Source organism: Apodemus sylvaticus, chromosome 10 (assembly GCF_947179515.1).
Source record: "Apodemus sylvaticus chromosome 10, mApoSyl1.1, whole genome shotgun sequence".
NCBI lineage: Eukaryota > Metazoa > Chordata > Mammalia > Rodentia > Muridae > Apodemus > Apodemus sylvaticus.
In genome coordinates, this window is record NC_067481.1 from 64,819,147 (window position 1) to 64,844,957 (window position 25,811).

Below are 25,811 nucleotides of genomic sequence, written 5' to 3' on the forward strand. Positions count from 1 at the left end.
TATTTTAAATGTGTAAACTGATTTATTTTTAGTAGTTTGAATAAATAACTTAAAAGAATTCTAGATACATCCTTAAATTAAGAATGCAGTACAAACATACAATAAATACAAAGATGGGTTTTTTTTTAACTATAAATCTTGGGTTTTCAGGTAGCTAAACAGAAATCATAGCTATTAAAAAAATAAAAACAATTACGTAGCTGAGAGACTGCCGCAAGCCTGTCATCTAGCCCGCAGGCAGCTCCTTGTGTGGTGTGGTCAGTTAACAGGAAGACAGCACTGATGTACGAGCAAATGTCAAGAAACCAGAGACAGACAGAGAGAGGGGGAGGGGGAGAGAGGGAGATGGGGGAAAAGAGGAGGAGAAGGAAGAGGAGGAGGAGGAAGAGAAGGAGGAAGAGGAGGAGGAGGAGAAGGAGGAGGAGGAGAAGGAGAAGGAGGAGGAGGAAGAGAAGGAGGAGGAGGAAAAGGAAGAAGAGGAGGAGGAGAAGGAAGAAGAAGAGGAGGAGAAGGAGGAGGAGGAAGAGGAGAAGGAGGAGGTAGAAAAGGAGGAGAAGGAGGAAGAGGAGGACGAGGAGGAGGAGGAGGAGAAGGAGGAGGTAGAGAAGGAGGAGAAGGAGGAAGAGGAGGACGACGACGAGGAGGAGGAAGACAGATTAAAAACCAGCAGAGGAGGAGGAGAGAAAGGACAGAAATGTGTTTTCTAGAATCTGGTTTCATGAAGTCACCAAGAGGGAACACCTTGCAACTGAGGAGAGGACGGGAAGGGCATCCTCCGGCAGTTTCACACTATTGATGTGAGAAAACATGTTTGGTCCCACACAAGCCCTTGCTCCAGACTCTATACCAGCAGGGCCCTGGCTGTGGTCCTGATGGTGAAGGAGGGCTTGGTAGCCCTGAAGAACAGTATTCACTGAGGCTTGCGGCAGGACTTTGCGGCACCTAACAGTCCTGCTTCCATGCCTACCAAGAAATCTCAAAGACAATAGTCAGCTCAGGGTTTTCTTCCTGGAGCGCTTCTAAGGCACGTTTTGTTTCATAATTTAAATACATTTCACCCAACCTGTGAAGACAGGAAGCTTTGAGTTAGTCTCTTCAGAAAAACTGTAAATTAATCCAGAGAAACTCTGATTTTTGTTCCGTGGTCACCCTCGGGTCCCCCACCCTGTGAGAAGCTCTCAGCAAAAGATACTCACTGTAGGCTCTGCAGGAGGCAGCCCTGCTGTTTCAGGACCTCACAAAGGGTCACCACACACAGATCACCCAGGTTGTTGTTGCCCAGGTTCAGCTTCCGAAGGCTCTGGTTATGTGTCAGAATTGTGGAGAGACTCCAGCAGCAGTGTGAGGTGAGGCTGCAGTTGTCTAGTCTTTAAGAAAAGAAGGGTGATATAAAGAGAATAGCCTCGGCCATCCACACTTCCTGGTCTCCAAGCCTGCACTGTTTCGTGTGCATAAAAAAGCTGCAGATGGACTGGGGTGGGGTGGGGGAAGCTACTTTATATGATACTGTTGCTTTTCTCCCCTCTTTTCTCAGGTATTGAAGTATTTATTGGCCTGTTGTGCAGACCAAAATAGTAACAGAAATATGTTAACTGACTTTTTAAAAACATTACCTTCCCCCAGATTTCCACAAAGTATCAATGGACCAAATGAGTTTGTTTGCAGGGTTTTTTTGGATTTGGTTTTTTTCGAGACAGGGTTTCAGGGTTTCTCTGTATAGCCCTGGCTGGCTGTCCTGGAACTCACTCTGTAGACCAGGCTGGCCTCCAACTCAGAAATCTGCCTGCCTCTGCCTCCCAGAGTGCTGGGATTACAGGCGTGCGCCACCACCGCCCGGCTTAGGGGCTCAACTTTTAAGCTCTACACCATCTAGAAACCTCCCAGTTCTCACTAATGGACACCAGGAACTCCTCACTCCTCAGACACAGATTTGCCTCAGGGTCGCTCCACGGCTGCCTCACACCACGTATTCCCATCACCTCAGGCAGCCCATGGACTCACTCCAGCATCTGTAGCTTACAGTCGGGGTGCAGAAGTCCCTCACAGAGGAGCTTGAGTCCCGTGTCTCCAAGAGCATTGCTTCGTAGGTAGAGGTGTGTGAGGTGCTGGTTGGTTTTGAGCACAGAGGTCAGAGCTGAACAACAAATTGAAGTAAGGCCAGAATTCACCAACCTATAGGAAGAAGAGAAAGAGTCCTCAGTGCCCAGGCTCTCTCAGACATTGTACATCACTGTGAGCTGCATCCTTCCAACTTAAAGGTCAGAAGCCAGCATCTTGAATACAATCTGAAGCATGGCTCCACATCTCTGAATCCCACGGGAGAGATGGAAAATGGTCTCAGCATATGCTCTGCTCGGATGAGAGAGAGAGAGAATTCATGTGGTTTGGAGATCAGAGGACAACTTTGTGGAAATGGCTGTTTCCTTCTGTGGTGGTTTGAATATGCTTGGCCCAGGGAGTGGCACTATAGAGGGTGTGGCCTTATTAGACTAGGTGTGGCCTTGTTGGAGTAGGTATGGTCTTGTTGGTAGGGCGGGCTTGGAGACCCTCCTCCTAGCTGCCTGGAAACAGTCTTCTCCTGGCTGCCTTCCTATCAAGATGTAGAACCCTCAGCTCCTCCAGCACCATGCCTGCCTGGATGCTGCCATGCTTCTGCCTTGATGATAATGGACTGAATCTCTAAATGTGCAAGCCAGCCCCAGTTAAATGTTTACCTTTATAACAGTTGCCTTGGTCATGGTGGCTCTTTGTAGCAATGGAAACCTTAACTAAAAAAACTTTTCCACTTTGTGAGTCCCAGGCATTGAACTCAGGTTGTCGGCCATGATGGCAGGAGCCTTTAACTCTGGAACCTCACAACAGTCCAAGAATTTTTGATTTACTATTTATTCTAAGGTCAAGTCGAACACTGTCTATAACCAAATATTGTGCTTTAAATATATGTTCCCCTACAGACTCACTGAATGTTTGTGGTGCTGCTAAGCCAGGCTGTAGAACCTTCAGGAGGCGTGGCCTGGCTAAAGGGAACGGACCATCAGCAGGTATGCTTTGTAACCCAGGTTCTGCTTCCAGATCCTCCCAGAGAGGAACAATCTCTCAGTGTCATGGGGTCACCTGAATCCAAGCCTAGCATTGTGAGGCCCCGAGTTCCATTCCTAGCACCTCAGGAAAGAAGACAACGTCAACGCCATGTGATTAGGATACTGGTAACCATTGAGGCTGAGGGATAAGTATGTTTAATGCCTGATATAATGCTTAGAAAATCAAATAACCGCATCCCGTCAGCCCGTCCACTGGTAATAGCTCATTCCAGCCAGTCCAGCTGTGCTGACACATGTATTGACTGTCAACTTGACAAGATCTAGAATCGTCCTCAAGACAAATCTTTGGGCGTGACAAATCTGTGAGGAATTGTCTAGATTAGGTTAACTAAAGTGGGAAACCCTTCCTTAGACATGGGCGGCCCCATCCCATGGGCTGGGGTCCCAGACTGAATTAATGGGAAAAACAAAGTGAGCACCAATACTCGGTGCTTCCTCTCGGCTTCCTGTTCATAGACACAGCATGGTCAGCAGCTCCACGATCTTGGCCCGCCATGCTGCACCCCGCCCCCTCGATCTGCCCCGCGGTGAACTGTCCCTTCACCGCGTGGAACCACAGTAAGCCTTCCTTCCTTAAGTGTGTTGTCTGTCCAGTAAAAGCCACTAATCGCCGGGGGCTTTGTTCTGTGTGTATTGAACACAGATGCTGTTTGCTGCATTCTGTCAACTCTGTGTGGCTTTTCTACTTGTCAGCAATCCTCCTTGTTCCCTAAAAATGCCTCCCGATGAAAACAGAAGTTCTAACAGTATTGGCTACTTACTTTGTGGGATAATGGCATCGAATGTGATTGTTTTATATCATTATTACAGGCTCAAGATAGGGGGGTTATTTTTATTCCTTTCCTTGTTTCTTTTCAAGACAGAAATTCCTGTAACCTGCAATGGTGTCTAACTTGCTGTATAATCAGTGTGGCCTTGAACTTCTGATCCTCCTGCCTCCGCTTCTGGAGTGCTGGGATTACAAGCATGCGCCACCACACCCTACTTAAGTGCTAGGGATCAAACTGAGCGCCTAGTTCATGCTAGGCAAACGCTCTGCTGACTCAGCTACTCCCCAGCCGCCATAGCTCTACTTTTAGTTAGGAAAACGGAGATCAGGATAGTTATTTGAGGACTGGTGAGATGAATCCGTAGAAAAAGGATCTTGCTGCCAAACATGATGATCTGAATTTGAACCCCATGACCCACAAGCGGAAAGAAAGAAGAGAATGATGAGGGAAAGCAGAACAGATCAGGCCTTTGGAAGATAAAATCTAATTCCACACCACATAGAAGCAGAGGAAAGTGGGAGGAAGGCTGTATTTTCTCCAAAGGAAAGGAGGAAGGAAGGAAAGACCAGACAAAGGAGGAACTGAGAGTAGTGAAGTGTGTAAGTGCCCTCTGTGAACCTGCTGGGAAACCTCTGGGCAGTCCTCTACTCAGCAAGTTCGAGCAGGGGAGGGAGGGATCTAACAGGGGCGGACGGGAGGGGTGTTATAACAGCTAAGCCCAGATTTATGTGTCCATGTGTGACACTTCTGTAGCACAGGGGAAGTGAGATTAGAATATATTATGCAACCACAGTCTAGATCATATTATGCTAAAGTTCAAGAGAAGAAGATAATAATATATAAAATGGCTAAAATTTTTAGTTCATTCATGCTACACATTAGGGAACCTATTGTGAAAGAAACACACACACACACACACACACACACACACACGCGTGCACACACACATGTGCACACACACATGCATCAAGTCCCATATACAAGCATATGTTTTACAGAGTGACTTGTAACAGTAAGAATGTAGAGACTTACCCAGAAGTTCCTGATTTAATGAGCAGCTGGGTAAACGCTGGTGGTGGGTACTATGGGGTTTTGTGCTCCAAACTAGAAGCCATAGGGAATGTATCCAGATAAATGAAAAACCTTCCATTGTGTTTGTAGTTTGAAAAGCTAACTACAGTGTTGGGCTGGATTTTGTTCTTCCAAAAACTTCATATATTGAAATTTCAGTTCTTTAAAATGTGACCATAACTGGACACCAAACCTCACAACCTCACAGATGTAATCAGTTAAGATGAGGTCACCAAGTGGGCCCAAATCTGGCATGACTGACATCCTCATCAGAACCAGAGCTTCTGACTGGAGAGATGGCTGAGCAGTTAAGAGAGCTTGCTGCTCTCCCAGAAGACCCAAGTTCGGTACCCAGCACCCATGTCTGACAGACCACAGCCACCTGTGATGCTAATTCCAGGGGTTCAATGACTCCTCTTGCCTCCTTGGCACTGCACTTATATGCAAGGGTCTCCCCAACACATCATTAAAAACAAATAAATACAATCTTAGAACTAGACCGTGGGACTCAGTGTTACACACAGAGGCACAGAGAGAAGCTTGTGTGAAGATGAAGTCACAATCAGGTGACACTGAGACAAGGCAAGGTACCAAAGACTGCCAGTAAGGGAGACAAAGGAATGTGTTCTTCTCATGGCCCTCAGAAGCACCAGCTCTGCTAAATCCTTAACACCAACCTTAGTAACTCAGACATACAGAATGTTTGGATAAAAAGATGGATAGTTGGATAAATATATTTGTGAGTAAACTCATGGATCAATATGTGGATTGATAAAGCAATTGACAATGTATGGGCAAATGGGTGGAAGGGCATTTGTGTGTATAACAGTTTCTCCAATTTTGCTTGTCAGGTTCGTAAGTGGCTTTTTCTAGAGGCAGAAAGACTTTTTTTTATGTTGTTTTTGTAGCAAAAACAAAAAACACCTCACAAGTGGTATATGGGTATGAAATCGTCTTGGGAAGACATTTGTCTACGAGTAGTCATTGGTGTCTAGGGGTACATGAGATATCTCAGAGAGTGTAGAAGCAATTAATGGAAAAATCAATGGCAAAACCCAATGATCACAGGAAGAGAAGCCAGTGCAGAATTTACAGAAGAGCAGAAGAGGAAGCTATCAAATCAATGAGAAAACATGGGGAAAGGAACTCGAAGAGGAGGTGATGGATGAACTAAAGCTCAAGGCAAAAGCCAAGCTAAGGACGGACAGGGGCGACACATACTACATACTGTGCTGTGCTCTAGTGGATCACCCCTCCTTACAGTGCTGTGTGTGCAAACAAGCTCATTTCCACTATCAGCACCCACAACACAGTCCAAGGTACCTGGAAAGCTCAGAGGCCAAATCACATCTGATGATCAAACAAAGAGCATCGGAAGCCACATTGCTCTGGCAGAGTCATGGCAGCACCTTAACATTCTAGGAAGGCAATTTGGTAGTGTCTAAGGCTGTGCTAACAGGACAAGCCCAAGAAAGTATTAAAGTTTACAACTAATATTGGTTATTAATTATGGATAATTAATAACTTTTTCCCTTAGAAAAAGTCTCTTGTTAGTGTGAGGGTTTTGGTTTTTTGTTTTGTTCTGATTTGTTGTTTTTTTCTTTTAAGACATGGTCTTATATAGCCCAAAAGTGTTGAACATAGCCCTGTGGCCCTCAGTCATGTAGGGCCATGTCCCCGGCCCCTAGTGTTCTGGCTCATTTTGTTATATTTATCTTTTACTGAGGCAGGGTCATATACGACCAAGAACTCAATATGTAGATGAGGCTGGCCTTGAACTCAACAGAAATCTACCTGCCTCTGCCTCCCGAGTCCTGGAATTAAAGGCCTATACCACTATGCTAGGCTTGTTATATTGTGCCCTAAATATTTATCTAAGTGCCATTTCTATCAGTTATGTGAATAAAGACATTTAGCTTGTTTTATTTACAGATATAGACGTAATGGACATTTAGTCTTTCCTACCTGATTCAGCAGACATGGGGTAAGGTTAGGAGCAAATGCCAAAGCCTTGAACAAAGCCTTGCAAAACATAACCAGGCTGAGAGCTGGGGAACCACACGAGGGTGTCTACTTCGTAGCCAGCAGCTGCAGGCAAAGACCTGATGCTCCTGGGCCTCATGTTCACCTCTTCAAAATACAGGCATTGATAACTATTTAGCTCCATTTCCCTGAGGTCAAATGAGCTGATTCACACAAGGATCCAGAGAGGGCAGCGGGTGGCCACTAGCTGGTAGTCTGTGTTTTTATTTGCTGCAGAATTCCAGCCTCAAAAACCTGATATGGGGCCAGCAAAATGGCTCAGCAGGCACAGGCACTTGCTGCCAAGGTGGACGACCTGAGTCCATCCCTGGAATCCACGTAAAGTAGAACTGACTCCATAAAGTTCTTTTGACCTCCACATGTGTAGTGCGGTGCACATTAAATAAGTAAGTGGGTAAATACATAAGTAAATAAGTATATGTAGTGAATTTAAAATAATTCTGAATGTCTAAATAAGTAGATGTAGTGAATTTAAAATAAAGTTTAAAAACTACTAAACATAAGGAAACCACCCTGAAAGCAGAGCGAGGCCTGCCACACAAGGTAAAAGTCTCACTGTGTCTTCGGGTCTGGATGCCAAGAGGAAGATCCACCGTCCAGCTGTTACCTGAGAGAGCACAGCTGGACTGGTGCCGATGCTGGGCTGCACCACAGCTGAGGATTTAGAGACATCTGTGCCACGTGAATGAGGTCGTCTTTGGGAACCAGAGCCTGGAGCTGCTGTTCTAAGCCCTGTGGAAAAGGGCAAGCACCAGGGCCCAGAACCTACGAAGCAGCTGTCAGGGTGGGAACTCCATGCAGAAGGTTTGCTTTGCAGAAGTAATTTGCATCCTTGAGAGCATTCACATATTAAACGGGTTACTCTTCTTGTGCATGTCCTTTTTTATTTCAAGACAGGATTTCTCTGTGTAGCCCTGGCTGACCTGGAACTCACTCTGTAGATCAGGCTGTCTTAGAAGTAAGTTTTGTGTTCCATGGGAAAAGTGGAACTGCCAACTCCTAAGAAACTCTGACTATACCGCCATAAGTCAGGAAACCTATCTCACCAGCAGTAATACAACTGTCCCCCAGTGTCCTTGGGTAACTGGCCCAAAGACACTCCCATAGGTGGCAAAATTTGCACATGGTCATACCCCTCATGTAAAATGGTGGAGTATTTGCATATCATCTCTGTGCATACTCTCATGGGCTGTACTTATCTCCAGATTGCCTTTAGTACCTTCATGGCATGTGTGTTACACTGTAAGTAGTCATGCTATGTTGTTCAGAGAAAAATGTCAAAGAGGAAGGTTCATATATGTTAAGTACAGATGTAATTTTTCCTAATATTTTTAACCCACAGCTGGCTAAACCCATGGCTACTTGAATCTGAAGTACAGAATCCTAACTGTGTGCTAAGGGAAGCTGGAGCTTCAAACCACTTCTGATGCTGATGCTGCGATTCCCACCTTCATCTCCAGTAGATGAATATTATCTAGAAGGGCCCCATCCATGCTTCCCAAATAAACGATCTCTGAAAAGAATTTGACTTACCCCAGCTTCTGCAAGTTACATTGTGGGTCCTTCATCTTTTCACACAAAACTTGAACTCCTGAGTCTCCCAAGGCATTTTCTCCAATGTACAGTCTGGTCAGAGAATGGTTGGAGCTCAGAACCAATGCGAGATCCTGACAACACGCAGATGTGAGACAGCAGCTGACCAACCTTCCATGCAGAGGGGACAAGGTCAGTGCCATCTCTCAAGTACTCTGCACCATGGGCTAGGAGACCTGCACCTGTTACTGCCTTCCTCAGCCAAAGTCTGCACCTTAGCTCCACACAGTTCTTATCCCCATCCCTGTCTGAAGAAATAACATGCCGTAAGTCCATTCCTGCACAAGAACATCTTTCCTTCTCCCTTCATCTATTTTGTTGAAATAAAATGTATATATGGGGTCAAGGGAGACAGCTCAGACGGCTCAGTGAGTAAAAGCACTTGCTACCAAGCCTGACAACCTGAGTTTAATCCCAGAAGCTGCAAAGTAGGAGAGAGCTGACTCCAAAAAGTTGTCCTCTGACCTTCACACAAACTCCATGGCATGCACATATGTACATGCACACACACACACACACACACACACACACACACTAACAATATAAAAACAGGTTTTTAATGTATGTGTGACAAAATCTGTCATCTTAAGCACATTCAGAGCAGAATTTTAATGAGGCCTGGTAGCAGAGGCCTGCAGTCCCAGCTACTCAGCAGGCTGAGGCAAGAGGGTCAAAAGCCCAGGGGTACCAGGGCAACTTAGCAAGACCCTGACTCAATATGAAAAAGGAAAGGGGTGGGGTATAGTGCTTGCCTAGGATGTGAGAGGACCTAGATCCTGCCCCTAGCACTAGAAGAAGAGGGTGGAGGAGGAGGAGGAAGAGGAGGAGGAGGAGCAGGAGAAGGAGGAGGAGGAGGAGAAAGAAGAAGGAGGAGGAGGAGGAGGAGGAGGAGGAGGAGGAGGAGGAAGAAGAAGAAGAAAAAGAAGAAGAAGAAGAAGAAGAAGAAGAAGAAGAAGAAGAAGAAGAAGAACAACAACAACAACAACAACAACAACAACAACAGCAACAACAACTTTGTGCTCTTAAGAGCAACCAACATCACTATCCATTCCTGATCACCTTTATTTTACAAAACTGAAATGCTCTCTACCTGTTAAAACAAAACAAAACAAGCAAACAAACAAAAAATTCCCATTCATTCCTTCCCAGTCCCTGGAAACTACTGTTATGCCCTATATTCCGAATTTAAGTAATGTTATATAAGTGTAATCATAGTGTTTGCCCTTTGTGACAGACACAAAGTGAGATTTATCTCACTTAGTATTGCACCCTCAGGGCTCACGAAGATGTTAGCAAGTGTCCCAATTTGTTCAAAGCTGTGTATGTAAGGATACCACCTTCTGACCATTGCCCATTAACAGACACAGAGAAGTTTCTAACCTTTGGCTGCTGTTACTGACACACTTGGGCTTGATTGTGCAAACACAGTTGCACAGCTAGCAGACACACCTGAAAACACACGGATCCAGTGCAGGTCAACACTCGTGTGAGCATCACCGTGCCTGCTGCCAGGCTTGATTTTACATCGTCCTTGTTGCTATTTTACGTTCCTGCTAGATCAGGGGTTCTCAGCCTTCCTAGTGCTGTGACCTTTAATGCAAACTCTCATGCTGTGGTGACCCCCAACCGTAACATTACGATGAAGTTGCTACTTCATGACTGTGATTTTGCTTCTGCAAATATCTGTGTTTTCTGATGCTCTTAGAGAATTCCTGTGAAAGGGTGGTTTGGCCCCCAACAGGGTCTCGACCCACAAGTTGAGAACAACTGCATTAAAGAGACAAAACAGTCTAGTTCTCCAAGTCCTTACCAACATTAGTTTGGTTTCTTAGTTGTTTGTTATGGGTTTGTTTTCTATAATCATGGTGATGAGCTATGAGCCGCCACCACCTCATCAAGTTGGTTTTTGTTTCTGTCTTTTTGGTTTTTGTTTTTATTTGTTTTCTGTTTGTGTTTTTGTTTTGAGACAGGGTCTCATGTAGCCCAGGCTGGCCAAAAATATGTAAGCAAAAATGAGTTTGAGCTTTTGATCCTTCTGCCACTGCATCTGGTTTGCTGGTTTTATTTGGCACTGAGGATTAAACTTTGGGCTTCACATATTCTAGACAGGCACTCTCAACTGAGCCGCATGCCCAGCCCGCAAGCGCTCTCTTACCTTTTTAGAATTCTGGTCTCCTAGAAGCATTCAGTAAGGACACCACACAATAAATATTCTATTGCTTAAGCACTGCTTTTATTCTATTTAGTGTGAAGATTTATTATAAGCTCTCAAAACCATTCTACCATGATGCTTTGCAGTGCTTCTGTTTTCTCAGGTGTCTTAAAGGTAGGCATCGTCTATCTGATTATTTATACACACACACACACACACAGAGAGAGTTATATTTTCACATGTAACTTCCCCCACAGCAATCACTGGCTGACTGAACGACTGGCAAACTAGCAGAAGGGAGCACGGGAAGTCCTCCAGGCCACTGAGGATACTCTCATCCTCACACAAGAGCTGATAGCTCCTGCGTCTCCCTGAAGCAGACCCCCTGAAAGGGTCCTCCACAGCAGGTCTGCCTGAGGAAGGGAAGCCAGACTCACCAGAGCTTCTGTAGGTTGCAGAGCAGATGCTTCAGTCCCACACACAGCAGTCTGACTCCAAAGTCCCCCAGGGCATTGTCACTGAGGTCCAGCTCCACCAGTTTCTGGCTGCTGCTCAGGACAGAGGAGATGTCCAAGCAGCATTGATGGGACAGTCCGCAGCGCCCCAACCTTCACAGCAAGTACAGAATCAGACATCAGAGTGTGGCCTCTCACAGGATCTAGAGCCTACATGTGCCCCATGCTACATGTTCAAACTATGGGGAGGGAGTGAAACCTCTGGGAAGTGGAGCCTATAGGAGGACTTGTGAAACATATGGACACTGATGGGGGTGACCTTAAAGAGATATTGAAATACTGTTCTGTCTCTCTGTCTCTATCTCTGTCTGTCTGTCTGTCTGTCTGTCTGTCTGTCATCTGTCTCTGACTCTGTCTCTCCCTCCCCCCGCCCTGCCCTGCCTCCTCTCTTGCTCTCTTCCTCCTTTGTTCCTTAGCCATCATGATGTGCCTTGACTCCTCTACCATATAATCCTACCACGATATTCTGTCATCACAATAGACTGACCACAGGCTAGAACCACGAGCCAAAACAACTCTTTCCTCCTTTTAAATTAACTATCTCAGGTGCTTATCTACTGGATGGAGAGCCAGCTCACACAACTCCTTTGTTGCTATTGGTCTCCAGTGTGGATGCAGTTTCTGTATCAGGCAGGAGCAGATGTGTTCTGGGGTAACTGGCGCTCCTGAGCAACTCACAGGACACCTAGAAGTGGGAGGGGGGCTTGTGGTAAATGCACCAAGCTCACGTCGATGTAAGTTTCGGGTGCACAAAGGATACCTCCTGGTTTGTAAATGAAAAGGACAGTGAGCATGAAGCCCCTGCCTTCCAGAGTTTCCAATGGTTGAAGCTAGGCATGTGTGTGAGTTCTCAACTCCCATGACAAAAAGTCTTTACATGCATAATGACAATTTAATCCTAGTGCTCTCTCTACACTGAGGAGAAATTTAAGAAGCAGAACTGGCAGGTAATCTCATAAAGTTCCTATTCTTCTGGGTGGGTCAGGGACACCAAAGCCACACGCAGGAAGACACAGATAGGGAGGATGGGAAAAAGTTAGAGTCTCCCTATGCTTCCCAAAGTGACAACACCTTGGTACATGTGTCCTTCACTGAGTTTCCTTCTTGGTGAACAGATCTCCGTGAGCCACAGGAAGAGCTATGGGGAAATGTTGTCTGCAAAGCTAAGCTCAGGTCTGATCAGTGCACCTATTTGTGAGTCCTCTTATTGTTTGACTGTGGTTAGTCCCCAGGAGGCCACAGTCAGAGCTTGGTCTTCAGTATGGTGATATGAGAAGGGCTGAAACCTTTAAGGGGTGAGGCTAAGTCCAAAATAATGGTGTCTCTGTAAGCATGACTCTCCAAAGGAGCAAGAGGGGTTTTCTCGGGATTCAGTTAGTTCTCCACAGTGAAGCCAGGGAAGGGACTTATGAACGGGTAAATGTTCTTGCCACCCTAACTTTATGACCTCAGTTCTACCTGTATCAGGAACCAATTTCCAAACTTCCTCTGACTTCCACATGCATGTTGTGACATGTGCAGGCCCACATACACACAGACATAGATAACACAACACACACACACACACATACACACACACACACCACAGATTTTTTTTAAAATTAAAATTCCTTTTTTAATTGTATGCGTGTTTTAACTGTAAAATGTCTTGTTCCATATACTTGGAGTTAAACAAAATAAATCACAGAATGGGGTACATGAAATTCAGAAGCATAAGACAGTTATATAGTTCATAGGCTAGAAATATACTATGGGGCTAGAGATGGCTCAGCAGTTAAGAGCACTGACTGTTCTTCCAGAGGTCCTGAGTTCAATTCCCAACAACCACATGGTGGCTCACAACCATCTGTAATGGGATCTGACGCCCTCTTCTGGTGCATGTGAAGACAGCTATAACTGTACTCATACATAAAATAAATAAATAAATCTTATTTTAAAAAGAAATATACTATGGAAAGGACTTTGTGACAATGCTATAGTAAGTTAATGTAGGGAATACATCCAAAAGAAAGTTCATCAAAATAACACAACAAAAATCTACAGCTAACAAGCCAACAAAGGAAAATGGACTAATTATTAGTTTTCAATAACACTCAGAAATAATAAAATAATTCTCAATAATATAAAGCCACTCAGAAAGCAGAATGGGGGAATTAATTATTTTTATGTGTTAATAATGTTTTGCCTGCATGTATATCTGTTTACTAAACTTACTAAACTCTGCCAGTACAGCAAGAGCTCTTAGCTGCCAAGCTATTTCTCCAATATCCCAAGTTTGTTTCCCCACACCACATGGTAGCGTACAGCTATCCATTACCACAGTTCCAGGGAATCCAGTACCTTCTTCTGGTCTCCAAGGGCAACCAGGCATGCACATGGTACACAGACATACATTCAGGCAAAACATTCAGACACAGAAAATAAATAAATCTAAAAGAAAAGAAAAAGCAGATGTGGAGAGGCAAAACACCCAGCATTCTCCTGATGCACACATACTCTTAAAGACTGACATGCTCTGGTGTTGCAAAGACCATAGCGAAATAGCAGGACTTCTTCCCCAGAGTCATAAGCTACTCTTGCTATAACACCGTGCTCGGTGTTCCTGGCCCTGAGCTGGCCAAGTGAGGATGGAGAAAGTGAACGGCAGCTTACACACAAAGTAAAACTGAGTTTAAAGAAATGGTGCTGGGATGGTGTACAGTCCAAGCCATAGGAAGATATAGAAAGGCTCTAAAGAAATGAACGTAGTGGTCAGGATGCCACCTCACACTCACAGTCCCACTAAAGAAGCTGAGAAAGAGAGATGGCTGGAACCAGAAAGTACAAGGCCAGCCTGGGCAACATACCGAAATCCTGTCTTTTAAATAAGTAAACAAGCAAAGAGTTTTAAAGAGCTGTGTAACTTGTTAAGATTTCAGATGCTACATGCATCCAGAGTGTGTCAAATAGAGCAGGAGGGATGCCCAGGGGCCCAGCTGGACTATGGCATGTAAATCACAGGAGGCTGAGCACGTGGGTAGTTCCAGCGAGGCCAGCCATACGAGATACACTTTTCATCCCCATAGCGGCATCTGTGATGAAACTTCCCAGTTCTCACCCGGAAGCCTGGTCCATGAAAAAAGTGGAAGGCACAGCCTTTGTTTTGTCACCAACAAATAGCTCTTTTCAGTTCTTCTTCATCTTCCCCGTCTACAGGTGGGGATTTCTAAACTCACCTCCAGTCCATTCAGTCAGCACAATTATAATAGAATCAAACGTGTCCCTCCAAAGCTTCATGTATCCACGCTCCACCCCATAAGACCACAGTGTGTGACCATATTTGGAAATAGGCCCTTCAAACAGGTAGTTGAACTGAATCCAGTGTTAGCCCTAGTACAGTCGATTGATATCAGTACAAGAAAAGGCTGTTAGAGGTTAGAGAACAGACACACAGCTGGAAGATGATGCAAAGACTCAAGGAGAAAATGGCCACCTACGAGTCAGGGAGAGGGACTCAGAACAAATCAACCAGTGGATATGTGATTTTGGACTCCTAACATATAAATCTGAGTTAAAGCCATTAGGGATTGGCCCTTGGTTCTTTATTACAGTAGCCCTGGGGACAACTGACCAGAGCCATCAACAGTCTTCCTCTACTGTCTCCTCCTGATCATTCACACACACACACACACACACCACATGGACTTACCACAGTCTCTGAATGTTACAGCCTGGGTGCTGGAGTGCCTCGCAGAGCACCCTCATGCCCGGATCCCCCAGAGTATTGTCACTGAGGTCCAGTTCAGTGAGGCTCCGGTTGGTGCTTAGACTTGAGAAGAGACCTCGACAGAAGCTGGAAGTGAAGCAGCAGTTCACCAGTCTAGAATGGCAGGGGAGAAGGACAGAGGAGAACAGAGAACGGTAAGTTTCCAGTAACAACAAACAGGGGTCCTGGCACCTGTCCCTAGAAGAGTCTCCTAAGAGTTAAGCCACCAGTCACAGATCTACTACTGTTCATTAAGAGGACAGTGAAGCAAGCGGTCTTGGGTAGAGGGGCTCCTTTTGAGATGCAAATAAGTAAGCCTTTGGCTTAGTGAAAACACCCTCAGGCACCTCCTTCCCAGTGAGACAGCTGTTGTTCCCCTGGCCTGAGCTTGCTGCTAGAGAGGCCAAGGAGGGTTATCAGGAGTACTGTCAAAAATCATGAGGCCGGGCTTCACCCACAGAAATAAAGTCTGTGTCTTAAAAAAGAGACACAGCCAGGCGTGGTGGCACACACCTGTAATCCCAACACTTGGGAGGCAGAAGCAGGTGGATTTCGGAGTTCGAGGCCAGCCTGGTCTACAGAGTGAGTTCCAGAACAGCCAGGGCTACACAGAGAAACCCTGTCTCGAGAAAAAAAAAAAAAAAGGATACCTCTTAGCCCTCATTAAGATGCGGGACAAGATGTAGCTCAGAGGGTAAAGCACATTTGGCTAGCCTATCTGAGGCCTGGATTGGGTCCCTAACAGAATCCTAGCCTAATGACAGCATGTATGCCAGTGTCTGTAGTCCTGGTACTCAGAGGCTCTCCGAAGATAAAGAGCTCAAGCTCATTCTCAGTTAAAGAGTGAGTTCAAGCTCGAGGCTAGCCTGGGCTCCAGGAAACCCTAGCTTTAGAAAAGAGTTGAGCTTCTTTGTATAGATGCAGGACTGGGTTTGTGACTCTGGACCTCTGATGAGGATGTGCCCTTAGTCCTCTTAGAAGGTTCTGTGACAAACTTGGCTTCTACCCTGCAAGTAAACTGGCTGTTCCCTGAAGTAAGAGCTCACTTCTCCTCAGGGGCTGTAGCAGAATCCCTGTCCTTCCTCATCAGTGTGCGGTCCTTATCAGGCCTTTTATCATTTCTCCACCTTGTATTAGGTCCTTAAGGAGCAAGTCTGCCTCCTCTTACCTCCCCTCCCTCCCCCCTCCCACTGGTACAGTCTGCATGTTCATCCTATCCTTAAAAAACCCAGGACAGGACGATGGGATCAGGAGGTGAGGACGGCTGGCCATGCTGACAGACCCTCAGAGAATATAGCATCTTGTACAAGGGAGAGCTGTGGAACTCTCTTCCTTCCTCCAGGTAAAAACAGCCTGTGGGACCCCCTGTCTTTAGATGTCCCATTCTCCATAAATGTAATAAATAAGCCTTTTATATTAAAAAAAATAACCTAGTCTTGGGCATCCATTACAGCAGCATGGGTTGAAGAACAGTGTGCTAGAGCTACACTAGAATACAAGCAACGGGCGTCTACAGACATAAGCACGCCATGCCACGGTCCAACCAATACTGTGCACTGAATCGGTATTCTCCCACATGTTTATGTCTTAGTTCATTGGGTTTTGTTCTCAATCCCATTTATCCACTTAGCATGAGTTGCTCTCAAGCCAAATTTCCTTACCTGGAAGAACAGGCAACATGCGGGTCTGGAGAATCACACTGGACCTGGTCCAAGGACTGACTTCCTGTTTTCTCTTCTTCCTCCTTGGATGAGTTGTGGAGAAACCCCAAGGAAAGTGTTTTTACCCTATGACAGTTCTTAATACAAAAGGAAGAAACCACGTGGTCCATTCTGGTAGAGAGGTTGATCTCAATTTTGGGAAAGTAGTCCATGGCGCTCTGCACAAAGTCTTCCTCCTGCATCTCGTACAGGCAGTAGAACAGTTCCAGCTGGCTGGGCTGCCTCTGCAGATTCTTGGTCTTGGCTTTCACTTCAATCCACTTCAACAGCTCTAGTCTGACTTGCTGAGAGATCTTGCAACTTAGTTTCTTCTCCAAATAGGAGGTTCTCTCCTGGTTTACAAGGCCAAAGAGGAAACGGACAACAAAAATCAGATAGCCTTTCTCAAACTTGCCGTAATTTTCTAGGAGGACCTTCACGTCTCGGTTCAGAAGATCTGAACAACCCGCGGACCCCTTCCTCACGCTCACCCCCTCTTCCTCCTCTTCCAGCAAATAGTACATAGCAGCGAAGAACTCCTGGAAAGTCATGTGGCTGAAGCTGTAGAATCTCTCGCAGTCCACTTCCTTCTGGAACACGTTCATCCTCAGGAAAGCGGAGACGTCGGTCTTCTGCAGGCCGTGTTTCCGCAGATCACACTCCTCGAATAGAATTTTCTGGTTCCAGATTCCATCCGCAGCCAGTGAACAGAGGCCCTGTAGGTAGACAGAGAAGAGATGCTCCTCGATGCCGCCCCGGGATTGCAGCAGGCTGGAAAGGAAGAAGACATAGACGGCGGTAGTGGTTTTGGAGGTCTGGGCCAGGCTCTTCCCGGTCTCCATCTGCTGCTTCAGACCCGTGCACACGATCCAGCAGACCAGGGGAATGAAGCACATGGTAAAGAGGATCTCGTTCTCTTGGATGAGCCTGAAGGCCTCCCTGGCCTGCAGCTCGTTGGAGAAATACTTAAAGAAGTACTCCTTCCTTTTGGCCTCAGAGAAACCTAGAATCTCCACGTGGCGGGGGCGGTCCAGGAGATGCTGCAGCTTCTCCAAGGCTACGGGCCTCGTGGTAATCAGCAGAGAGGCCTTGGGCAGCAGTTTCTTTCGGATGAGGCTGCTTAACAAAATGTCTCCCCGCACGGCCTTCTGCCAGTCTGTGCAGACCTCCCCAATGTGCTCATCAAAGGCCCCTTGCAACTCATCAAAGCCATCCATGAGGAAGAGGATCCTGGAGGGCTTACGCAGGATCTTGCACACGGGTGGGTCAGGGTCAGGCCAGCAGCTGACAATCAGGTCGGCTAGACTCCTGGGTGTCCCGAGGCTCACCTCTCGACAGTGGATAAAGAACAAATAATCAAATTTGTCTTTGAAGAGCTTCCCCAAGGCCCAGTCCAACATAATCTTCCTGGCTAGGATTGTTTTCCCGATGCCTGCTGCTCCCTGGAACACCACTGTGTGCACAGGCTCCGAGTGTTCATCCTCAGGCTCAAACAGCAACTCCAGCTTAAGAGAACTCATGGGTCTGTCCCACATTTTAGTCCTGCCGATGGTCAGGAGTTCGTGCTCCCTCTCCTGCTTGCTTGGATGCTCCTTGACCAGTTGGAGCTGAGTGTAGCGTCTGCTGAGGTCCACACTCTCACCCAGACGTGCATTCCTGTCTTTGATAGAGCAGAACCTGCTCTTCACGTGTCTTCTGTACATCTTACAGTAATCTGCAGCAGAGACAGAAAGGCAGAATCCAGGAAAAGCCCACACATCTATTTCCCAACAATAAGCTGTTAGCGGACCTCTGCTGTTACAGGAGGAACATTAAGAATTATAAGGATTTGGGGCTGGAGAGATGGCTCAGCGGTTAAGAGCACTGACTGCTCTTCCAAAGGTCCTGAGTTCAATTCCCAGCACCCATGTGGTGGCTCACAACCATCTGTAATGGGATCCAATGCCTTCTTCTGGTGTGTCTGAAGATAGCTACAGTATTCATATAAATGAAATAAATAATTCTTTAAAAAATGATTGTAAGGATTCAAGAACAACAACAACAACAACAAATATGTAGAGTGCTGACTGTCAACTAGAGAGCAATGAGCTGGCCAAACATTCAAATGTATAAATCGAGCTGTAGGCGTTGATGCAATAGTGGCGCAATTGTTACAGCAGGAGCCAACCATTTCATGATTGATTTGAACCCTATATGATTGCGATCTGTAAGCCTTGGCAGCAATGTGTTCTCCGGGGATCTCATTATATCTATTACTGTTTTCCAAATTTGTATGGAAGCAACATAAAATGCAAGTAAATATTAAAACATGACCATGTGCCTAAAAGGAAAGCCAGCGGCTAATACTCTAGAAGTAAGGATTGGCTTAGAAAAATATGTGGTATGGCGGGACAGAGGGCTCAAAAATATAAGAAAAATAGGACATATAATTTGTCTCTACTGCTCGAGGTATCAGGTCCCCAAAATTCTGGTGTCGATTACTTCGCATTCATGATAAGGCAGAAAGCCAGCACTGTGCCCTCCAGCCAGGAAATCTGTTATTTAAGCCTCATGCCTTTAGTCTGAAGCCCATGTCTACTTGTAGCAAACCCCTTCCCTGGGACATTAGGAAGCCGTGTGAATTTGCATCTGCTTCCCCTGTGAAGGCAAGTTTCTTGAGGAAGGTCTTGTTCTCTACAGAAACTTCTTTGTTTCCCAGTTCCTTAGCCCCCTGTTGCAAGTCTCAAAACAAACTGGAAAGCCGCAGCTTGATGCATACCTTTCTTTTTTTTGCAAATCGAGATGCGCGAGAGATATCCCAGCAAGCCTGTCCACTCCTCTTCAACGCTGTCTTCCTGACATACCACAGAGAGATTAGGCACAAATGTGTCATCTACACACAAAAGAAAAAAAAAAAAACCAAGTACATCAAAAAGTCCTAGCAAAGCGGCTAGAACTGAGCCTAGTCTATGGGGTAAGTCAAAGGCCCCTACTCCTTACTCCTTCTGAATTAAATGTGGCTTAGCCAGGCATGAGAGCATATACCTCTAAGCTCAGCACTTGGGAAATGGAGGCAGGAAGATCAGAACTTCAGAGTTATCCTCAGCTACCTAATGAGTTCAAGGCCAGCCTGGGCTACATGAGATCATGTTTCAAAGAGAAAAAAAAAGAAAGAAAGAAAGAAACAAAACAAAACAAAAAGCAGGGGGAGAGGAGAGCAAATATGGCTCAAGGGTTGCAGACACTTGATAGGGCATCAAAAGTCTTGTAGGCATGGCTCTGCTGGCCTCACTTTGAAAGGAGAGCTATCAATCTTTAGACAGAACTGTGTCCCCAAGCTCAGAATGTCTTTCCCAGGCCCAGAAATCCACCAGAGAACATATGAGATCGAATGGTATCTCCTTTGCCGATGTCATCTATCCCTGGGTGTCCCTGGCACCCTGACTTAGGGTAAACGTGCAAGATCCACAGTGTTCTCCTGACAGGCTCCCCCTCCCCTGAGCTCAGCTGGATGTATGTAGCCCACGCGGGCCACATCCTATGCTGTCGTGTCTAGATTTCTAGGTCTTCAGAAGGGAACACTGACAGCCAGTCTAATTAAGTAGTTCAGAACAATGGCTTACTAAATTCACATGGAAAAGTTTGGAAATGCTGGGTAACGCTTTACTCGAAGCAGTTCTTTTGACTCTGGGCTGAGGCTTAGGCATCATTATCCATGGAAAAGTCCAAGGTGATTCCAACAGATACCTACAGCCAAGAACCACGTATCTGAATTAAATGGACTTTCCTCCTAGGGGAAACCAGGAATATAACAAAAGTCCCCACCAGGAAAAGACACACAACAGATCAAAGACACAGATGTACTCCTGTAAATGTGGGATTACTCTGGACGATAATGTCAGGGATGTAGCTCAGTTGGTAGAGTGCCTTCTTAGTATGGATATAAGCCAGGCGGGGTGTTAGAACACATACCCAGCACCCAGGAAGGGAAGGCAGGAGTGTCAGGAGGTCAAGGTCATCCTCAGATGCACAGTGAGCTTGAGACCAGACTGTTATAAGTGAGACCCTGTCTAAAGAAAGACAGACAGGAGAGAAGAAGGGAAGAAAAGAGAAAGCACCACTGACCATGGAATCACAAAACAAATATCTAAACATTCGTGCAATACCAAACCTCAGCCCAATGCTCACGTAATGTCTCACTTCAACCCCCCAAAGAACCTCAAATACCAAAGACAATTTTTATGCCTAAAAACCTAGATATAAAAGCCAACGTCTCATGGCTATACCTTCATAGTCTTGCCTGGCCCTTTGCTCTTACTATGACTGACCATGACTGGGGAGCCCTGAGGAATTAGAACCACTCCCTCGCCCATATCCTTCGTTTGATGACAGCACTAGGAACTACTCCATGGAGTTATTGAAAGAAAAACAAAACCCATTAAGACTGCCTTGTACAGGGCGCCTGGAGCGGGCTCGGTGATTAAGAGCACTTGCTCTTCCAGAGGACCTGGATTCAGTTCCAGTACCTACACAGTGGCTCACAACTGTCTGTAGCTCCAGTTGTAGGGACTGAGATTCCCTTGTCTAGCCTCCTCGGGCGCCAACACATGCATGGTACACATAAGGACATGCAGGAAAACACTCACACGCATACATTTTTTGTTGTTTTCTGGTTTTTGTGTTTTGAAACCTGATCTCTTTATCATATAGTCCTGATTGTCCTGGAACTTGCTCTGTAGACCAGGCTGGCCTCTAACTCCCATAGATCCACCTGCCTCTGCTTCTCAGGTACTGGGAATAAAGACATGTACCAGAACATCCAGTCCAAAATAAATCTTATAAAAAACAAACAAACAAACAAGTAAAACCCAACTACCTAGTATAGAGCCAGAGCTGGTTCAGGGAGGAAAGGCACGGACTGGATGCCTGAATTTGATCCCCAAGACCTACATAGTAAAAGCAATCAACCCTGCAAGTTGTCCTCGGACCTCCACATGTGTGGCACAATACACACATCCAATCACACAAAATAAATAGCTAAAAACGTTTAATGTTTTAATTTGAAAAAAATCTAAAATTGTTTAATCAGGACTTCTAGTGCTGAGATTAGCACTTCACTCCTGTTGTACACATTCTCAGGACAGGAACAATTACAGCTACATCATGATGTGCGATTGGATTGTCACATAGCTCCACCTCTTCTCCTGGGTCACCTTTGCCTTGCCACATATCTCCTCATCTCCAGTGGTGTAGAGATGGAGCCCAGGTCCCTGTGCATAACAGGGAAGTGCTCTACTACTGAGTAACACTACCCCATCATCCTTACTGCCTGTGATTACTTCTGTCAGTCCATTGCTCCCACTCAGCATCCTCTGCCTGGGACTGCCTAGTTATGCTAAATCCTTTCTGCTGCTTCCCTGGTTTAGAGCAGACAAGCATCTGCTGTGAGCTGGTTGGAGAAACTAGAGGAAGACCTCAGCCCTGAGCAAACTTGAGAGTGTGGTACCAGCCACAATAGGCTCCTGGGAGTAAGTGAAGACTGAGCCTGGAGTTTTTACAGAATCCGGAAAAGCACACTGCTCCCTTCCACCCTCTCATATCCCACCGGAAGAGAAGGAAACTGTATGATAATAAATTAACATTTCAAACATGTAAATAAAGAACATAATCTCTCAGCATTTAGAAAAGAGGACTCTGAGTTTGGAGCCAGCCTGGGATACTCGAGACTCTAACTCAAAACCAGAGAAAGGGAGATGTTGAATAAATGTAGTTATCCATAGCAAATGGATATACACAAATGAGACAAGCACAATATAATAGAGACACATGAATATTCATCATTAATCTTTCTGAAGAAGGAAAATCTGATATACCTGAAGACATTATGCTAAGTGAAATAAGCCAGCCACAAGAGACAGACACTTCATGACTCTATCTGCGTGATGAATTCGTAGTGGCAAAGTTCACAGGGACAGAAAACAGAATGGTAGTTGCTAGGAGATGGGGTTAGGTAAGGGAGACTTATCATCTAGTGTGTTAGGAGCTTCAGTGGTGCAAAATGAGAAGTTGGTTGCACAACCATGTTTCCTTGTTGCTAAGCCATATGTGTAAAATGACTAAAATTCCACCTTTTATGTCACATGTACTTTACTACTGTAAGACAAACGAAAGAAAGAAAAAACCCCTTCTGCTCACTCACTCCACTCTGGCTGCTCCTTCTTAGCTTTTTCACAGAGGTCCCGCCTGTTGATCGCTGCGAAGATCCACACAGCCATGGCCCATGCCTTCTCCTCTCCATTGAAGTCAATCATGAGTGTGGCTAGATCCAAGTGATCTGCCTTCTCCATCTGGCCCCTGGGGATTGGGATGCAGCCTTTCTCAGGCCGGTAATCTTCCAAATGCATTTTGAATTTCTTGAGGTCCACATCTTCAAGGTCCTCTAGATACTGGGCCAGCTTGCAGCGGACACTTGTCATCTTCATCAGCAGCCCTTCCGAGGGTCTTTGGGCTTAGGTCCACACTGGCAGAGCAGGAGTGAAGACCCCACGGGAGTAAAGACCCGTATTAAAAGTCTCCACTTCCAGAAAACGACGTTATCAGAAATCCAGAAAATTAGATGCTAATATTGAAACATCTAAGGGTACCCCACAGATTGGTACAGGTTTTTAAGTTTCTTAACTCAGAAAACTCAAGGGAAAAGAAATACCACTTGACTCTGTGAATCATCATCTCTGACTTAGTAAGAACTGAGTAAGCCAAATGTTTACCAGAAAGTTCTCTTAGCTTGATCCAGGAGTATGTCCTGAGCCATGGAAGAAAAGTTCCTCTGTGGAGATAAAAGTAAGGAAACCATTAACACAATCAGATGTGGTACACAGAAAACAAGGCTACACAAGGTCACCAGGACTCCTGTGTGACCAGAGCCCATGGTGTCGAGGCTGGGACCTGGACACAGTCTTCACTGTTTCTCAACCTCAGCTTCCTCATTCGGTCACTGAGAAAGCAGAAGAGATTGCTTCCCGATTTCTTTTAATGGAAAGCTTTGGTTTCCTGCTTTTAATTTCATCTGAAGGAAAGGAACAAAGGACGGAGAAAGCCAAGAGAAAATACGCCATAGTAACCACAGAGCAACCAAGTGAGGGACTCATGGCCCAGACAGATGGACAGTCTCCTCCATTTCCCACTGACAGACAGAACCCGATCAGGTGGAGCTGGGTGCACAGAAGGGGGGCACCTACATATGCACATCGCTTTAACGGCTCTTTGGACATTTCACACCTATAACGAGTGTCATGATTCACCTTTAGTCAGAGCTCCTCTGGGTCTAGATGCTACCCTGATTCTTTTTATCTTTCTCACCCAGTTTCTCAACTGAGGTGTGTAGGATCCTTCTGCTGAGTAGTAGAGACATTAAGTGTCTTTCTCAGACTGAATCCATAAATGGTAGAGGGAAGGGCCTGGAAGATGGCGATGGCCCCCGAATTGATATTCATGTGACAGCAAGGTGACATTCACAGTGCTCCAAGCTCACAGTTCCTGTTTCGTGCCCACTCTCACATCTCCTCTCCCTGCCTCCTGAGTACTTCACATCTTTCTTTCTGTTGTCTCTAGTGTGTTTGCTGCCGCTGCCCCAGCTCCACAGGTCCACCTAAATGTTTTAATTCTTTATGTTTTTTGTTATTTTGGTTTTTCGAGACAGGGTTTCTCTGTATAGCCTTGCTTGTCCTGGAACTCACTCTGTAGACCAGGCTGGCCTCAAACTCAGTGCCCGGTGCCGCCTATATTTTTGACCCCTCAGTTCCCAGTCTTTCCCAGGAGCTTTCAGCCCTCTGCTCCCTGCCACTACAGCTTTGCTCTTCACATTAGCTGCCCCTGGGCTTCCAGCACACTCCCTCACAGGCAATCCACCCTCTGCTGTCCTGAGTGGATACTGTTGAAATCCTAGGGAGTTGTACTTGCTTCTTGTGTGTGTGTGTGTGTGTGTGTGTATGCAAGCCTGCACACACACACACACACACACCTCCCCAACATGCATGAACCACATAAAGGCAAACAGAACATCCCAGAAATACTTTAAAGTTAGATGAGTCTAAAAGAAATTCCTTGTTGCTGGGCAGTGGTGGCGCACGCCTTTAATCCGAGCACTTGGGAGGCAGAGGCAGGCAGATTTCTGAGTTGGAGGCCAGCCTGGTCTACAGAGTGAGTTCCAGGACAGCCAGGGCTACACAGAGAAACCCTGTCTCAAAAAAAAAAAAAACAAAAACAAAAACAAAAAAACAAAAAACAAAAAAACAAAAAAACAAAAAAAAACAAAAAAAAAACAAATCCAAAAAAAACAAAAAAACAAAAAAACAAAAACAAAAACAAAAAACAACAACAAAAAAAAAAGAAAGAAAGAAAGAAATTCCTTATCTATTGACTAAGATAAATCATACCATTAAAAATAGCCTCCCATTCCTTCCCTGGATCTTTTACCCACACTGCTCCATGAAATTGTACTCACGCAGACAGCAGCCTTGGACACAGATAAAGGGGAAACAAGATAAATATATAGGGGTCACTGTGACACTGGAGGCAGGAAGGATGTGGCTTCAGGACGTGAGCAAGCTTGCATCATGACAGAGGCAGACTCACCGTTACTCATCTGGATGGATTTTCCAAACCCAAGCAATAGAGTTCTGAGTCTAAACCCAGGCTGCAGACCAGAATTCCCCGGGGTTCCCTGCAGAAGCCTCTAGAAACAGTGGGAAAAGGTGAAACCTCAGGGCGTGGCACAGGCTGCAAGCAGCTCTGTGAGGGCTGGGACCCCAGAGAGAGGGAAGTAAGCAGTGGTAAGCAGAACTGGTATGTGGAGAGTTTGGGAGAGGGCCAGGCTCTGAAACTCCAGATTCCAATTTCTTTCTCCTCACATGGAGGTGGTCAGCGGCAGCTCCAAGAGTTCGTCATCTCCTGGGGGTTTGTTGTTGTTGTTGTTGTTGTTTGTTTGTTTTTGTTTTTTGTTTTTTTTCCGAGACAGGGTTTCTCTGTGTAGCCCTGGCTGTCCTGAAACTCACTCTGTAGACCAGGCTGGCCTTGAACTCAGAAATCTGCCTGCCTCTGCCTCCCAAGTGCTGGGATTGAAGGCGTACACCACCACCACCTG

At 45.8% G+C, this 25,811-nt stretch overlaps 1 protein-coding gene across 8 annotated transcripts; it reads right to left on the minus strand.

Moving 5' to 3' along the window:
- On the minus strand, window positions 1–25,346 carry Nlrp3 (NLR family pyrin domain containing 3). 8 transcript variants are annotated; one of them, XM_052195234.1, is made up of 10 exons: window positions 25,304–25,346; window positions 22,869–23,495; window positions 19,449–19,562; window positions 16,652–18,404; window positions 14,934–15,104; window positions 11,168–11,338; window positions 8,519–8,689; window positions 2,002–2,172; window positions 1,197–1,367; window positions 1–1,063 (listed from the first exon to the last, which is right to left on the minus strand). In XM_052195234.1, exons 2-10 carry the CDS (start codon window positions 23,149–23,151, stop codon window positions 964–966), a joined length of 3,105 nt encoding a protein of 1,034 aa, XP_052051194.1. In that variant the 5' UTR covers window positions 23,152–23,495; window positions 25,304–25,346; the 3' UTR covers window positions 1–963. The 8 variants fall into 8 exon arrangements, with proteins under 8 accessions (XP_052051194.1, XP_052051193.1, XP_052051195.1 ...); XM_052195233.1 differs by lacking the exon at window positions 25,304–25,346 and adding an exon at window positions 25,173–25,190; XM_052195235.1 differs by lacking the exon at window positions 25,304–25,346 and adding an exon at window positions 25,105–25,122.
- Between the last annotated feature and the right edge of the window lie 465 nt (window positions 25,347–25,811).

Excerpts from the sequence above, each read along its gene's own strand:
- Nlrp3 (XM_052195234.1), bottom strand. The coding sequence starts at position 23,151 with ATGAAGATGACAAGTGTCCGCTGCAAGCTGGCCCAGTATCTAGAGGAC. Across the intron at positions 19,563-22,868 it reads GAAGGAGCAGCCAGAGTGGA|ATGACACATTTGTGCCTAAT; the intron begins GTGAGTGAGCAG and ends TTTTGTGTGTAG. Across the intron at positions 15,105-16,651 it reads CATGTTGCCTGTTCTTCCAG|ACTGGTGAACTGCTGCTTCA; the intron begins GTAAGGAAATTT and ends CTGCCATTCTAG.